The sequence below is a fragment of the Tiliqua scincoides genome, chromosome 5, assembly GCF_035046505.1.
Source record: "Tiliqua scincoides isolate rTilSci1 chromosome 5, rTilSci1.hap2, whole genome shotgun sequence".
NCBI classification, from domain to species: Eukaryota; Metazoa; Chordata; class Lepidosauria; order Squamata; family Scincidae; genus Tiliqua; species Tiliqua scincoides.
Window position 1 is genome coordinate 104,769,812 of NC_089825.1, and position 17,857 is coordinate 104,787,668.

General features: G+C 43.8%; 1 protein-coding gene across 1 annotated transcript; it reads right to left on the bottom strand.

Annotated features, from left to right (window-relative positions):
- Positions 1-455: 455 nt before the first annotated feature.
- Positions 456-16,345, bottom strand: LOC136652867 (vomeronasal type-2 receptor 26-like). Its single transcript, XM_066629794.1, has 8 exons — positions 16,202-16,345; positions 11,761-11,913; positions 9,734-9,918; positions 8,376-8,667; positions 5,602-6,424; positions 3,298-3,557; positions 1,979-2,105; positions 456-1,354 (listed from the first exon to the last, which is right to left on the bottom strand). The coding sequence occupies exons 1-8, from the start codon at positions 16,343-16,345 to the stop codon at positions 456-458; spliced, it is 2,883 nt and encodes a 960-aa protein (XP_066485891.1).
- Between the last annotated feature and the right edge of the window lie 1,512 nt (positions 16,346-17,857).

Below are 17,857 nucleotides of genomic sequence, written 5' to 3' on the forward strand. Positions count from 1 at the left end.
AGCCAGTTGGTCTTAGTGAGGGTTGATAGTTTTATCGCCCACTAATGCCCTGAGATCTTCTTCTCACAGGAACGATTCAAGACTCGAGTCTTTTCCAGTTGCAAAAGCATTCTGGGTGACTTGAAAAGTGTGTAAGTTATACAGCCTCTTCAAAAAGGCACATCACAGTTCAATACACTTGCTCCTCAAGCTGCGGGTGTCTGACTTATGAATGTCTGAGTTATGGATGGCTGTGCCAGTACTTTTGCTCCTGCTCAAGTCATACTCTGTGGTGCTTTCACAAAAGCATGACAGTGATGGACTGGCAAGAGTTTGAGGTGTATTCATTCTGACTTCCAGGCAGACCATGCAAGAAGTAAGTAAGTTTGGGACATAGTGTACCTATTTCCTAACATGGATGGAGGAAGGAGTCATCAAATGAAATACTAAATTTAAAAAATATATGAAAAATATTATTAATTTCTCCTTATGAGTTGATCCTTGCTGTTCAGCTCAGGCCTCAGGAGAATTATATAACATTTGGGGAAAAAGATACAGCCCAGCAACCCAGCACTAGAGGCCAAGATGGAGAAGATCTCCACAGCCACCGTGGATTTCCCCTTGGTGCTCAGGTAAGGTGGAATAAAGGACAACCAAACACTGCAAAAGACTAACATGCTGAAAGTGATGAACTTGGCTTCATTGAAACTGTCTGGCAACTTCCTGGCTTGGAAAGCCATGGTGAAGCTGACAGTAGCCAGAAATCCCAAGTATCCCAGGACATAATAAAACATAGAAATTGAGCCTTCATTACACTCCACTATAATTTCTTCAGTCAAAGAGTCCATGTCCAAATCTGGGAATGGAGAAGCAGTGCAGAGCCACACAGCACAGATAGTGGCTTGAATGAGGGAGCAACCAAGGATGATGAAGTTGGCCAGTCTTTTCCCCACCCATTTCCTCATCCTGGATCCTGGCTTGGTAGCCATGAAAGCCAGAACCACAGTGATGGTTTTGGCCAAGACACAAGAAACAGCCACTGAGAAGACAAGGCCAAAAGAAGTTTGCCGTAAATAACAGGTCATTTTCTGAGGCTGGCCAATGAATAATAAGGAACAGAGAAAGCACAGCAATAAGGAGACAAGCAGAGAGTAGGTGAGGTCTCGATTGTTGGCTTTGACGATGGGAGTATCGTGGTTCTTCATGAAAATCCTGAACACCAAAGCTGTGAGCAGAGAAAAAGACAAAGCCAAGAAACTTAAAACAATTCCTAAAGGCTCTGTGAAAGATAGAAAATGTAGGTCCTTGGGGAGGCACTGATCTTGATTCCTATTTGGAAACTGATCCTTTGGACATTTGAGACAGTCATCCATGTCTGAAAAAGCAGAAGAAATTCAGTTTCAATGTATCAGAGATTTAGAGGTTCATCAAATAGTATCAATGAGATGGAAGACAGAAGCATAGCAGACCCTTACAGCACAATCATATTCCTGACTTCTCAAAAGTATATCCCTTTTAGTTTAGATGAACCTTGTAACACATGAAAGGAACAGGAGAGGACAAAATTGGGGTTCACAAATCTCCTTTCCTAGGCACCACTGCTGTGACCTGTGGTGGCTTCCGATTCTGCTGCACGGAATATGGAATTTGGTTCCTAACTGAAGACATGCATGTGATGCTGTCTGTTCTAAAGGATCGGTTTCAAGGGCTGTGGAATCTGTTGTGAAATTACCCCAGAGAAAGCTAGAGCAATGGTGACTTGAAATTAAGGGTGGCACATGGGTATGGAACCTTTCACCTTCTGACTTGGAAAGTCCCATCAATGCTAGAATAACCCATACTCATTCAATTCTAGCTTTCAGTTTTTCCCCTTGTTGAACACTCTTTACTTTTTGCTCCTTAGTTCTCTCCTTTGAAGCAGGGAACTGGAGAAAGGGGGAAAGCAGGGAAAGATATTATACAAGGTGTTATTTACTGCAACTCCTATCTTGCCTCCTACCTTTCTGGTATGAAAACTTCCCTTCTGGACACGGATCACAATCATAGCAACAAAATGGTTTCCCTTCCTTCTTTTTTCTGCTGTAACCTGGATAGCAGTGGTCATTGCACAGAGCAAGGGGCATCACCTGCGCATGAAAAGAGAACACACATTGCTTCACTGCTCCACTGGCAAAGTTCTGTCCTCAGCTCAAACCAAATTGCCTTTCTCTGTATGGGAATGCAAATAATCACAAATGAATCAATTTTAGAAGTTCAGTACTGCATACATGAATATCACTTTAGAATGAATGCACTCAGCTTCAAAGCTGTATCTAGAACCAACTGACTTGGCAAAGGCCTACACTATATCATACAGTCATGGGACTGTTCTGACCTGAAGCTGCTCAGATTTGTGCCAGTGAGGAGACCTCAAGTGACCTCTTTCCCTGTGCTGGATTTAGTGGAGGCTACACTGGCACCACTGCATAAAAGTGTGGAGTCCAATTCACACGCAAGTCTTGACATCCCAGATGTCATCCCTGGGGGCTGGGGATAAGGATAGGCCTTCAGTTTGGCTGTACTTGTCGTAAGAGGCGACTAAACAGCCACCGGGTAGATGGGACTCGATAGCCTGGGAAGGCAGCTCATCTGAGAGAAGGAAAACTCTGATCCCAAACCTCCACTGCCTTGTGGCTACATCCAGTTATGGAAAAGGCTTCAGGAGTCAACCTTGAGGCAAAACCCGGAGCCGGAGTCCCTGAGGCAGTTTATGGCTGAACACAGTCACGTTCTGGCAACTCCTGTGACACCACTGGAACCAACCGTATTGGCTTCTGCCTTTCTATTGGACCATTTCAGCGACATGGAGAGGGGGGATTTGCTGCATGGGAAACAGTCTATCCTCCATATCTACTTTACCCAGGCTTCGTGCTCTGGAGAGGACATTCTGTTCCAGAACCACCATTCAGAGCGCGATACCATAGTCTTCCGAGACTGAAGGATGCCAGTGATGATATGTACCCTAAGTGATGCTTAGGACTGTCATTGTAGCACCTCTCATTCTACACACTGCTAATTTTTTGGGCGGGGGGGGGGGGTTGGTATAATTATATACCCATTCAGCTTTCTCAAACTGGAAACTACAAAGAGATGATTGGGAGAAGAGACCAATTTTTAACTCATGTCTCATTTATCAAAATAAAATTCCTAGAGCCAACTGTATGTGTGACTGAATGGAATTCTTTAGGTGGATGAGAGAGATTATCAAAGTGATAAACATTTAATACTAGAATGTTTCCTATTTAGTTTCCCATTTTACAAGCTATCATCAGATTTCACCTGATTAAATGTGCTGTGCCAAGTGATGACCTCTTCATTAATGGTGAACTCTTTCTCGGGGAAAGCCCATGGATCCATCCTTCCTGCTTTCACTTTTAAGAAGGATTGATTTGGGAAAGTCACCCAGTTAATCAGATCAAATGATCCATCTGCTAATTCACCCTCCTCATCAAAAGATATTGTGTCTCCAGCACTGTTGTTGAATGAAATACTTCTCAGGAAAGGGTGAAGCTGAATTGGAAGAGGTATGGGAAGACTTTACAAATGATGAAAGCTTTGCATGAGAAAAATCTGTGAGTAATTGAACTGACGGCATTCAAAATCTCAGATGATACACATCCATAAGAGCTGATGCATCCCCATTTAACTTCCCCCAAAGCAACGTGCATATTCATAAAGGGTTGGTGTGAGCTTTTCACTGTCAACCCTGGAGGGGGAAGACAGCTGGACAGTGGAGACTCACACAGGCCAGAAAGCACTTGTGGATGCCTTTATTAATCCAATCCAGAAAGATCAGCAGCCAGCCTTGTTGAGCTGAACCACCTGATGAGTTATACTGGTTTGCCCACTGACCTTGCTTACCTCAGGGTGAACATCAACCAACAAATTTCTAACTCCCACACCTCACAGCACCTGCTTTAAGTGATCAAAAAGAAGTATAAGGAATACTACAAGGTACCTGACCAAATACCTGATCAAAAGCCAACCCAAAGGACAGTCTGGAGTAGGCAATAAAACTACCAACCAAGACCAATCAGGTTAGCAGTAAAAAAAAATCCCTACCTGGCTCCCTAAAGAGCAACCAGCTAATCTTGGACTGACCACAGTATATCAGAGTGGTTAGGGAGTGATGGGGGAGTAGAACTCCTGGACCCGACTGAGGCAACCAGTGGAATTAATGTGCATGCCAAGTCCCACCCTCTCAAACAAAGCATCAATAAGGAACTGTAATTTTCACACGTCTGTCTTGTTCAACATGGAAGGGCTGGGCAAGATCAGCAACTACATGAAAAGCATCAAAATTATCCGGAATATAAATGATCAACATAGCACTTCTTTCCGATAACTTGGAAATCATACTTTTGGTGCCCAGGAGAGGTCCACCACCACTTCCCCTCTCTAAAAAATTAGTATGTTGGGGGTGGACATCAGGGTGTGGTGCTGCCCAGAGCCTCTGAGAGCACCTGTATCAGGGGGTACAAAGTTTCTTTTGGACCCCTTTCCAAAGGGAGAGGGGTGAAACAGAGCAGGGGAGGGTGCTGACAGGCGAGCAGACTAGGGGCAGGGAGGGGCGAAGCAGGGTGAGAGGAGGGTAGAGACAGCTGGGAAAGTCTTTGGAACCTGGGTCTACCCACCCATGTGGCATCAGTAGTGTCCCCAGCATCCTGTACGGGCAACAAGTAGACAGGAAAATGTCAGATCCCAGGAAATTTCTGGGGCCCCTCCATTGGCTCCTGGGCTCTCCTTTTGACCCCTTTTGCCCCCCTCTCCTAGGCCCTGGTGCTGCCCTGACTGCTCAGTTTGATTGTCCACAAAAGTGTCAAGTTCTTGCAAACACTTTTTACCTGTTGCAAGCATTGGAATTGACTGCTCTCAAACTCTCAATCTTTTCTGAGCATTCACTTGAAATGTGCAAAACAGCTTGACCCCATTTTGAGTTACAGATGAGGGTGCTCATGCATCTTAATTGTAATGAGCCCTGACCAGGATACCCTCTATTTCTCCATGCTGCTGCATGGACCCAATCCATAGTTGCACAGCAGCACCTCCAGAGGGTTCACCAAACAAATCACCCTCATTGCCAACTTCCAAATAGCCAATTCCAAGTTCTCTAGCCATGCAACCATACAGTTGAGCAGAAACAGTGGCTGTGAGTAAGGACACGATCCTAACCAACTTTCCAGCACTGATCTAGTTGCAATGTAGACCCAAGGTAAGGTGACAAACATGCCCTTACCATGAGGAAGCCTCCTTGACTGCCTCCCCACAGCAGGATGCAGTGCACGCCCCACTGGAACAGCTATGTCAGTGCCTGGAAAATTGGATAGGATTGTGCCCTAAACAGTTAATCATGTCTAAGTTCCACTGATTTTACAGGGACATCAGTCACTAGTGATAAGTAACCAAACATCAAATACAAAACAGCATAAATTAAGTACCTCCTAAGTTTACCAGGATGAAATAGAATGGTTTTAGTTCTCTAGTATTCTTCTCTGCCCTTGTGGGCAAGGAAACTGATTTGGAAGTGAAACATTACCTGAGAATATTGGAGATTTGGAGCAGATCTGGAGGTATATTTGTCCCCCATTGTTCTATGCTTGGGCCTGTATGAGGACATCTTTTGCAATGCATGTGCTACAGCATGGACTGCATTGTAGATGCTGTAGCTTTGACCAGTCATGCTCATTTCAAAAATAGTCCCTGGGAGATTCTCCAACCTCTCATGGCCAGTGCAAATCTTTCTGCTCTCCTTGCCCTCTTCAGATTCAGAAAAGAGGCAGTCGAAAGCCTGTTCCCAGAAGATCCTGATGAAATCATCCCCTTTTTGTGACTCAGGATGCAGATACCAAAGGAATTCTGAAAACCCCGGTACTTTGTTGGAGTGTAGTGAAAAAGACAAGGCACCATGGAAGACTTGTATGTCAAAATCCTTGTGAATTGCCAAGGTTGAGAAATCCCATTGGGCTGTCATGATCCAGACTTTACCTATAGTAGTCTCTGTAGTACCTTCTAAAATTGTATACACACTTAACAACCATCTCAAACCTGTTGTGGCCTGAAACTCTGCATTTAGTACATATACTCTGACTTCTGAATAGAAGAGTGACAGTATCTCAGGTTCATGGGGGTTTGATAGGTCTATGGTCTCCTGTAATTCAGATAGCGCTAGTATTTTTTTACTGAAGGCTATACAGAGTCCATGTTTAGTCAGCATTTTCCTCATGGTCCGCACAAACTCTTCTCCGTTATCATCATCCATTGCAACGATCCCGACCCAAGTCCATTGGAAATGCTGAAGTAGACGGACAATCCCTCTGTACTGATGTGCTTCATTGGGGACCACCCGATAAAATGAAGGGAGCTGCATTTTCACGTTGATCGCGGGAGCAAATGCACAGTAGGCAATCTAAGCAAATCATAATAATTATTATAAGAATGAGGGGAAAGAACTGATGCCAAAAAGTGATGAATCAGATCAAATATAGTGCAGTTGGAGGCCAATTTGGAATGGGATTGAATTTAATGGCAGATGAGCAAACTTTCTGAACCTTTAATTTATTGAGTTGTGAAACTATCCTACCTTTGCTAACTTAGTGGAAAGCTCGGGGCAGCTTCCAAACAATACTAAATTGACACAATATAAAACATCCTACTATTAAAACAATAAGTAACTGTATCAACATTACATAACAGAAACCAAAGCGGTCAAATCAGGACTCAGAAGCCAATCAAAATACTTTTGAACATGAAACTGAATAAATGGAAAACTGCTGAAACAAAACAGTTTATTCATCCCTTCAAAACACCAGCAAGTAGGGAGCAGTCCATCCACCAAGCAGAAGGAATTCTGTATGTTGGTCACCACAACAAAGAAGGTTCTGTCATGAGTTGCCACCAGTTGCATTTTCAATCAGGATAGCCCATAATCACCTCAATCCTTTCCTCACAATAGCATGAAATATCTCATTATCTTTTGCAGGGGCAGCTATCACCTTGTCCTCTCTGCCATTGGTGTTGCATAGACTAGTTGTCAGAGCAGGTAAGGTGGTGGCAGGTAAGTGTCGTGGAGCAGATTGCAGCAGGGATTGGGCTGGGTCAGAATCAAACCAAGGTGAATTTTGGCATCCGTGAGATCCACAGTCTCCATCTCAGGCCCAACATGCCTCATGGACAAGAAGATATGAGTAGTCCCTTAGGGAACAAGGAACCAGTAGAGGAAGTATTGTTTTTTGTTATTGTTTTTTATTTATCTCTCCAGGTTTCCTGGTTCATAGCCAGCCCAAAGAAGGCTCTGTCTGAATCCCTGCATTGGGCAGATCAGCCCTGGATAGGATTGGGTCATAACTTGTACAGCATGAAATTTCCCCTCATTTTGTTCCTTTATGTCCAACTAAATATTTGTTCTTAGTCATAGTGTACCCATTCTTCCAGTGAATTCATTTATTCAGTGAACTCATTCTTTTGATTGCTAAGTGTCCGGCTCAGGTGGGGCACCTGCCATCCCAGGGGTGTCAGGTCCAATGGGGCCTGCAAGGGGTCACAGCTGCCAGGCAAAGGAGGAGGCACCCCCTTTGCGGTTCCATAGCTATAGGCCTCAGATAGGCTATGGAGGAAGGGGGGTGCTTCACCTTTATCCTTCTCCTTGCTCTTGGCTCCTTGTAAGCTCACAGGCTTTGCCATGCTCAGCCCCTCCGGGCTGTGGGCCTTGTTGTGGTAGCTCTGCAGACTTGTCAGAGTGGCTGCCAGCCTGGTGGGGAAATTATTGACCCCTGGGATACCTTCAGCTAGCCGGGTGCCCAGCCAGAACCCAGACACTAAGATACAAGATCATTTTTTTATTCAATATTAAATCTAAGATATTGAGAAAATCAAAATCCTATTTTTTTGTTCTAGGTGTGTTCTCTGCACATGGCAAACTGATTACTTTAATATTTTTTGGCACCTGAATCCTTATTTTGTATTTTCAGGTTGATTGAACATGTGTCTTCTGAAGTAGAAATTTCCTATGCCTTTCCCAGAGTAAATTTATTTGATGCTGAGCAGTGCAGTAAACAGAAACAGCCATCATAGTGTTAAAGAAATGTAAAATCTGTCCAGATACAATTGAGTTCTTCAGTTATTTAAAAGGGAAACAGTAAATTGTTTCACTCAGCATATTTCATTCCTGCCTTGGGGCAAAAAAATAGGAATATATCAAATCAAAGTCCCCTGAATTGGCAAACCATTTGGATGGAATAGATAGAAATGAAAATCACCTTGCATCATCCCTAAACACTCATGAATATCCTTGAACGTACATTAGGAGCATCTGTATCCTTAGAGATGAAGACACTCTGTGGCCCACATGTTGATTGTACCTGTGGAATCTTGTAGATGCCTGATTGAGTAGCCATGTGAAGGGAGATTTCCGATTCCAGTCCCCCAATGATAGCTATCAGATGCTGGTGCTTGTCACATTTGAAATTGGGGACAATCTGTTCCTGGGTGGAAAGAAGTTTCAGGGTGTTCTGATGAGTCAGCCTTGCATCTAAATAACTGTCATAAATGTGGAAGCCCAGGCTGACATTTGGTAGGATCTTCTTGTTCTCATTTATCTCCTTCACAGCAAATACCATGGACAGGACATGTTGATAGTTCTTTGGAACTGGACTACAGAAAATGTTAGATTGTGCACCAACCAAATATTTAACCCTTAATGATATATGTTTGAAAACATTCCATTATAATAATGCTTCAAATGTTGTTAGAACTAAATCTTCGTCCATATAGGAGGACAGAGGTAACAAACCCGATAATTAAAATAATGCAATCTTTCCTATCTTTTGAATTCATCATTATAACTCTCTCCTAGGCAATTTGTCTCCTCCCTTTTTTTTCTTTTTCCCCAGATTCCTCAACACAGTAAAGAAAGGGAATTGACATTTTCCTGCTAATTCTGTAATAAAATGAAGTTTGTGGGCATTATTCACTGCAAGCTAAGGGCGGGTCAATCCTGTTGATTTAAAAGAGAGACAGGTTTACCTCTCTGAACCGCCCCCCTGCCGCCACCCCCCCAAAAAAAAATGATGCTAAGAATAGCTTCATTTTGGCTTGATCATGCTTGTCTTAATCATGATAAATGTCTTAATTTATAACATTTTATCTCATTCTGCTAACATGGATGTGTTCGGTTTTCACTGATGCCTAAAAGAACAGATCCTGGACAATGGCTCAGGAAAGAGTTTTTGTTAATTTCACTCCCCCCCCCCAATAGTTCTGCCCTGTGTAGGATCTGGCCTTCCCCTCCTCTGACTTACAGTGTGTAAGACTATGCATGTCTACTCAGAAGTAAGCACAGTTGAGCCTTGCAGCTTCACAATTTGCAGGAAAGGGAGACTGCTGCTGTCTCTTGTCAGTATCAATGACATAGGACTTGATAGTCTGGTTTGGAAAGTGGCTGTTTCCTTTGTTCCACTGAAGAGCATGAAAGGAAACAGTAAAGAAGTGGAAAGTCTGAAACGATGCAGTATAAGACAGCAGCAGAAGCACAGCATGTAGAGGAAAATATATTTAAAAGCACATTTGAAAGAATCCTGCTATTAACTCTACATGCCTCTTCCAAAAGAATCATTAGCAAATGGTCTTCTGAACATGCTTATCCTTGCACAATGTATTTGTGAGGGATCAGATCTCAGCTACTGAACCAACCATATGAAGGGGTGATGGATTTCCTTACATAAGCTCATCTATCAGCTTCGTTTTTGGGTGTGCATCGAAAGAAATATCCTCAAATAGGCAGCCAAACTGTGACACAATTGCTCCAATGATGAGCTCTCCTCTCTGATGATACTTCAGTGGGAACTGGGAGGGATCAGGGATGGTGCACATAACAGCCTGTGCCTTGTGTTCAGTTGGAGGAAACTGAAGGCACAGAAAGAGCAGCAGCACTAATAAATATCTCCCTGTCATCTTGGGCAAACATGGACTCAGAATGTCCACTTTCTTTATATAACCATTACCAACCTGTCCACAACAACTTAATTCAATGGCACCAGACCCTTTTCATGAATCATGGTACCAAAGATGAAACTGGCACAGTTTGCTCTGTTCACAGTTCTACAACCCAATTCTGAGCAGCAGAGGGATTATACGTTGATCAAATATACTTGTGACATTAGAAAAGCTCTCTGGGATTTGCCTAACTGGAACATGACTCATAGCCATTGAAGTTAATTATGGGATTCCAAGTCATCACTCAAGCCTATTGCAGTGGGTAACATAATGTTTGCATCAGACAAGGAGGGGGAAAAAAAACAAAAAACTCTTCTTGGATCTTACAGTGATTTAGTGGGATACGGTCGGCACATCTGGACATAGAGAAAAACAAGTTAACCAAGAAGTGTGTCCTTGGAGGGAAGCGAATAGGGGTGTTTGTACTGGAAAGAGAATTTCCATCAGATCACATTGTTGAATGATCTTTTCTCTCCCTTTCCAACACCTTCTGGCAAACGAGCTTGTTGAAGGTTCAGAAGATGTAGCCAGCATAGAACAATACTGTTTCCACCTTATTTGATTTGACAGTCTTAGCTGGGACTCCTAGGATATACCCAGACATTTACCATAGTGTGTACCATTGGGGGAAGCACTGTACCTTGAAGAGATGCGACAGGCAGACATAGATCAGGTGCATTTTCAGTTTTTGAATATCTGCCTGGATACAACCTTCCCAGAACAATGTTGAGTTGAAGTAAGATGAGGAAATGTGGTTGAAAAGAACCTAGTTTGTAAAGTCACCATTATATACAAGACTGTACAAAATCATTGCTTTTTACATGTTAAGGCTGCTAGCGTGCCTCTGTGGCGCGCTAGCAATGATTGCCATGCCAAGAGGGGTATGTGTTGGGGTCAATTTTTCCCAGCCTTTTTGGATTTCATTGCTCTCAACCCCCTGCCCCAGGTAATCATGGTCCACTTAGGCAAGAATGACTTGGGTCAGAGGACGTCTATGTCCTTGAGGCTCGAGGCCCACAGGGACTTTTCTACATTAGTTAGTCAGTTCCCTGGGATCACTATCCTGTGGTCTGATATGCTGCCTAGGAGAGTCTGGCGGTGGGCGCGTAGTATTAGAAGAGTCGACGTTGCCCGCAAAAGGGTCAATGCTTACCTGGGCAGGGTCATCATGGAGCTCAGGGGAGTGGCTATCCATCCTCCTGGAATTAGTTTTGGGGATTCTGCTCTTTACCGTGGCGATGGAGTGCATCTTTCCCCTAGGGGGTATGGGCTATTTTTAATGGATTTGCAACAGGGCTTGAGACTCTTTTTGGGTACAGGGAAGGCCAAGCGCTAGGCAGACCTCCCCTTGTGGCGGTAGAAGTGCGGGGTGGGTAGGCAGAAGACCTTCTTGGTGTCCAATCTAAGTCAGCAAAGACAGGGGTGAACCAGAACCACTCTCAAGATGCTTGACTAGCTCAGGGAGGCAGGCTGGCTAGCCCCTTGTCTGAACTTGGGGGCCTTGCAGGGGTGACCTGAAGGCATAGCAGTTCGGCTGACTTACCCTCTTCGGGCGATGGTGAAAGGCGGGCTTAATAACAATTGAGCTACGCCTGGAGTCAGGTAGACGCCCTATGAGATTGGGGGACGTAGACGGCTAGGGCCGTTTCCCCCACTTAGAACCCCGCACTTGGGATGGGTATTGTTTACCCTGTTGTTGCCTTGTTGCTATCTTGTTGTAATTCAATAAAGTGGCCCATTTTAATTCCATACCTGTTGTCGGCTGTATTTATTTGGGGAATGCATGGTAATAGAACTGATAGTGACCAACTTAATTCCAAATTCTACATTTTTTGGAGCGTAATTTCTTTCAATTCCATCATATGCCAAATATTGTATGATATACACATGTTTTTGGTACTTATTCTTAAAAACCATACAATAATCTGTACTTGAAGCACAAAAGAAAAATAAACTTGATCTATACTTTTGCTAAAATCAGTAGCAGGGAATGGTTTGATAGCTACGTGAGAATTACAGAGAAGCACTAAATCCTTCTCCTTAACTAACCAAAATGTTCAAAATAATGCCTCAGTTGACCACACATCCCAATAAAGACCCAAGACAAGGTGCTGTGGGCCAAAGTGGGTCCCCTTTTATTAATGATAACATCAGTCTGCAACAGGAACTATGTAACCTAAACCCGGCTCCCTTATAGTGTGAGTTCCTACACTTGGGAGAGATTAGGTGCAGTCTATTCTTCTTGATTGACCTACCAAGGAACACCTGAAGACAATCTGAGCTACTCACCTTCTAACCCTCCATATAAAGGAGAGGGGGACTTCTTGTCCAGTCCTATCACCCATAATTTACAACGATGCAGCTATGCCCTTGTTGCTTTCACCTGCGGAATGTCACTTCTGCCAGGCTCATCACACTTCTGCCAGCAGAACACCCATTCTACTGGCAGTGCTGATGGATAGGATTGGGCCATCAGAAACAAAGGGCCTAATCTTTTGGTCACCCTGTGCTGCTAAAACTCATGTTCCAATTAGTTCACCAATCATCCTAGTCTGTCAATGAACTGGATGGGTTCAGTGTCGCTAAGCCCAGAATGTGTAGTCCCACTGAATGAAGAGAATAAATACTGAGGATTGCCTACCTTCCTGGCCACACCAATCTGGTATAGCCTAATTCAGTCCTGTCTTGCATACCGGGCAGCCTCCCTTGAGCCACTTCTTCTGAAGGTCCGCAACTATTTGCTGACAAGGACGATACTGACCTCTGTGTAAAACATTAATTTAAATGTACAGAGGGTAGATGTAATATTTTCTCATTTTTCCCTCTAAAACTGTTTAGGGCAGTTTTTCCCAAACTGTGAGTTGCAACCCACTGGTGGGACACAACCTGATGTGTGGAGGGTCATGACCCAATTCTGGCTGTCACACCATAATGCATTACTGGGTGCCTCCGAAGTCCAATTCTGGTTTGTGCCAGGCCTGCGGCCCACTCCATTGGTCTCTGCGGGGCTCACAATGCCTTGTGGAAGCAACTGGAATCAAATTCTCATAAGTTTCTGTGACTTCCAATTTTCTTTCATGACTTCCGTTTTGCTTCCACAAGGCATTCTTGGGACACGGAGGCCAACAGAGTGGGTCATGGGCTTGGTGCAAAATGGAAGCAGCCTCAGGTGACTTCCTAGAACGCTTTACAGTATGACCAATTTGGATAGAAAATTGGTCTTTCCCCATGTTATGATCATTATGTTCTTCAAATACAAATTTGTTCCTGAGTAAATACAATGATGCCAATGTGTATGGATACAGTACAGACTCTTTAGATAAGGTAGTATGACTCTTTGGTAGTGCAGATTAGGCGGATGACATGCTCATATGAGAGAGAGAGAAAGAGAGAACATCACAGCTACCAGGTAACTGTATATGGAGGTGTATACAAATCAGAACAGTCGCCATTCAGTGTAAAGACTATTTGATTGTATTTATTTTGTAAAAGTTGTATACCTTGCCTTTTTAGCAAACAAAGCTGACAGCTATAGTATTGAGAGTATACAACTCCATACTGTAAATGAGTCACCATTCAGTGAAAGGCATTTGGAATAAAATCATTCCTGAAGGGGGCCGTAATATGAGGAACATTCATTTCACATGGCTTCAACCTTATCCTGCAATTTATTTCCTTATTTTTATTACAAAAAGCATTCCTTGACAAGATTTATTTTATTTATTAGATCCTTTTATTTATTCAGATTTTAACAAACTAAAGGGCCTAGTGATGCAACTCCATGTACCAGAAACAGTGTACTTTTCTTTGTGTCAAATGAATACATTTTTCTACAAATTTTTGTATAACATTTAAATTCATTTGCAAATACAGACGAGCTATATTGAACATTAAACTCAAATCATATACATGTAGGAAAGCAAAAAGGAAAAAAATAATCCCCTACACCAGTGGTTCTCAAAGTTTTTTGCACTGGGACCCTCTTTTTAGAATCTGGTGGGACCCATAGGAAGTGATGTCATTAATCTGGAAGTAATGTCACGGCCAGAAGTGGCACCGTCAAGCTATTTAGCACACCCTATATGATAAAGTCAAATCAAAATGGTTAATTAATTAAGAGTGCAATCCTAACCTCTGTTTTGGCTAGTAAAGTCCCTTGGGCTGGCCTAGGACCATCACAAACATGCTATAAGACATGTCTGTGACGACGTGAGAGTCAACAGGCCAGCACACAGACATGTGCCAGCCGCCAGATCCAGCCTCCGCAGCATGGTGCAAGGGAAAGTTTGTGCCATCCTGGGGAGGTTGGTGTGAAGTTTGGGGAGATTAATGAGAGGGCATTTGGGGGGCATTCCAGGTGGGTGGAGGGTGGGCGGCAGGTGGACTGGTGGGCAGGTAGGGCCCAGGAGGCAGGTTGGACTGGCCTGACACTGGGTTGCTTAGATTTCAGCTATTTAACTGGCACAGATCCAAGTACCCCCATTGTGGTGGCTGGGTAAGAGGAAAAATATACCCTTGCCCTGAGTTGTACCACAGTCACCTCCAACCCTGAGCTGGATATAGTGTAGGCCCGCTTAAATTGATCATTTGACCAACAACAGTCAATGGGTTTACTCCTTGGTGAGTGTGAATAGGATTGCAGAATCTGGGATGTTTGGAGATTTTTTTTTTTTTTTAACAGATCAGCAACTGCTTGGGAGGGTTAGAAGTGTTCTTTATCTTAAACATTTTTTTAAAACTTATACATATAAGTTAAAAAAATACTTAAAATAAAGAACCCTCATAATCCTCCCATGCAGTTACTGAGCGGTTAAAAAAAAAATTCCCCAAATATCCCAAATTCTGCAATCCTCTCCACACTTACCAAGGAGTAAGCCCCAATGACTGTTGTTGGTAAAAGCATATACATAGTAGCCTGTTAAAAGTACAGGTCTATAACATTTTCCCAAATGCAGTCACTTACCATGGTCTTAGTGACCATGGTCATCAAGTCTAATATACAATTACAATTGGCATCCTTCAGTCTTGGAAGACTATGGTGTCACGCTCTGAATGGTGGTTCTGGAACAGAGTGTCTTCTCCAGTGCGCGAAGCCTGGGTAAAGTAGGTATGGAGGATAGGCTGTTACCCATGCAGCAAATCCCCCCTCTCCACACCGCTGAAATGATCCAATGAAAAGGCAGAGGCCAATACGGTTGGTTCTAGCGGCGTCGCAGGAGTTGCCAGAACGTGACTGTGTCCAGCCATGAACTGCCTCAGGGACTCCGGCTCCGGATTTTGCCTCGAGGTTGACTCCTGAAGCCTTTTCCATAACTGGATGTAGCCACAAGGCAGTGGAGGTTTGGGATCAGAGTTTTCCTTCTCTCAGATGAGCTGCCTTCCCAGGCTGACGAGTCCCATCTACCCGGTCTAATATATTAAAAATAAAATACACATTGAATTGAATGGTGAGAGTAAATCAGCCACCATTCAGTGAAAGTCAGATGGGATGAAATCATTCCAGAAGGGGGAGGTAATATGAGGAACATGCATTTAACATGGTTCTACTTTTATCCTGTAATTTCTTTCCTTATTTTTACTACAAAAAGAGTTCCTTGACAAGACGCATTGGGAAAATGAGCAAAACCATGCTGTATACATCTACTGAAAGACCTATGGAATGTTCCTGCAATAAGTGTGCACATCATTTTTTCTTGTTGAAGAGTCTCTTGAGCGCTCCCAAGATCTCTTTGTTTCTGAGTGTATAAATTAAAGGGTTCAACATGGGTGCCAGCAGCGCATAACCGCCAGTGATAATTTTGTCACTTAAATGAGTTTCTATTGTCTGAGGTAGGATGTAACTGAATATGGCAGTGCCAAAGAACATGGTCACCACCCTCAGGTGGGACCCACATGTGGAAAAGACCTTCATTCTGCTTCCTTCTGCTGTCATTCTCAGGATGGATGCAACAATGCGGCCATAGGAAAAAAGGATAAAGCAGAGGGGGACAACCACAACAAAAAAAGCCGTTCCATAGGTGCCTTGTTGATATAAAGAGACATTTGCACAAAGAAGCTTGAAGACTGCTTTGAATTAACATACAAAATGGTCCACGATATTTTTTCCACAGAATTTGAAAGATATGACAGCAAAGGGGATGATAATAATAATAAGGGAGGTTGTCCATACAAGAGCAACTAGCAGAATGCAAACCGTTCTGTTCATGATGAGCATGTAGTGTAGAGGGCTGGAGATGGCTATGTAACGGTCGTAAGCCATGACCATCAGTAGAAAACATTCAGATGTTCCAAAGATGAGGCCAGTAATCATTTGGGTGTAGCAAAGGGTATGGGACATAACCGGTCTCTCCATTAAGCAGATGGCTATGGATTATGGAACGACTGTTGACATGATGGCAAGATCAAGAGTAGATAAAGTGCAGAGGAAAAAGTACATGGGGTTGTGGAGCCGAGGATCAGAGATGACAACCAAGACAATCAGTCCATTTCCAAGAAGTGCTACTAGCAGATAATAACCAAGAGAGCCACGATTGACATCCTCAGACCAACTGGAACATCCCGTGAGGACAAAATCATTCAGTAATGTCTCATTTTTCTCTGCTACATTCATAAATTTTGAACTTGAATGGAGAAAAGAAGTCATGAATGGTTGGCAACCTTCAGTCTCCAAAGACTACGGTATAAGCCTATAGCACCTGGTATTCCCAGGCTGTCTCCCATCTAAGTACTAACCAGGCCTGACTCTGCTTAGCTTCCAAGATCTCAAACAATGCAGTGCCCGATTCTATCCAAATTTCCAGCACTGCTGCAGTCGCAATGCAACCCCAAGTTGCGGGAACCAATGTTCCTTTATCTTGAGGAATCTGCCTCCCCACCACAGGGTGCAGCGCATACCTCATAGGCATGGTTGCACCGGCACTGGAAAATTGGATAGGATTGGGCCCCCAGATGTTCTGAATTCCAAAGTCTAACTATAGTAAATGAGAGATTTTCAAACTGTTTACACTTGGAAAGGGTAGACATTCAACAATATAATGGATTCAAGATCATTTGAACATTTGTGAACTAAATGCTTATAATTTTGATAGTTCTGCTTTCATGCATTGCACCACATTTGGAGGTCTACATAGTGACAATGAGCCCAGTCCTGAGCCTCAGCACCAGTTCACTGCTAGTGCTGAGTGTCGCAAACGTGTCGTACGACCAGTCTACAGCCCTCAGTGCTGGTCCAGCACTAGTGCTAGCTCAGTGCTGGCCAGCCCTGAGCTAGTGCTGCTGGACCGCCGCTGCTCCGCCGTTCCCCCGTCGCCCAAACCGCCAGGTGGTGGAGAGGTAGGTGGAGACAGGCGGGGAGGAGGCATTGCAGGAGGCGGGAAGGTGAGGCAGGCGAAGGGTTGGAAGAGGGCCTGACATGGAGGCTCTTGATTCTACTGCAACCTGATGGTTGCCATAGAATTGAGTAGCCTTATTGCAGGGCTACTTGCCTTACCCAGGAGAAGGGGATGAAAGTCCCCTTCCCATGAGGAGCTGGCAGTGGCTGCCCTGTTGCATGCAGGATCCTGTGGTAGTTTCGGCGCAACAGGCAGCTCAGGATTGTAAGATAATTATTTTTGGTTGTGGCATCTAGATTGTAGAACTCTCTCCATTTGGAAATTCACTCAGCCACTCTGTTCAGTGGCGGCACAGGATAGCTTCATTAGTGAATGGTTCAAGCAGCTTCCTCATGAGGAAGCCATGGTGTAGGCTTCCTCATGAGGAAGCTGCTTGAACCATTCACTAAAGAGTCTATGCCGTGTCTCCAAAACTAGACGTGATAGGGCAAAACGGATGCCATTTTTGGAATCAGCAC

Bases quoted from the DNA above. Each gene is read 5' to 3' on its own strand.
- LOC136652867 (XM_066629794.1), bottom strand. From the start codon at position 16,345: ATGTCCCATACCCTTTGCTACACCCAAATGATTACTGGCCTCATCTTT. The intron at 8,668-9,733 runs GTAAGGAAATCC...CATTTTCTGTAG, and splicing joins AAGCTGATAGATGAGCTTAT to TCCAGTTCCAAAGAACTATC. The intron at 1,355-1,978 runs GTAGGAGGCAAG...CTGCTTTTTCAG, and splicing joins GAAGTTTTCATACCAGAAAG to ACATGGATGACTGTCTCAAA.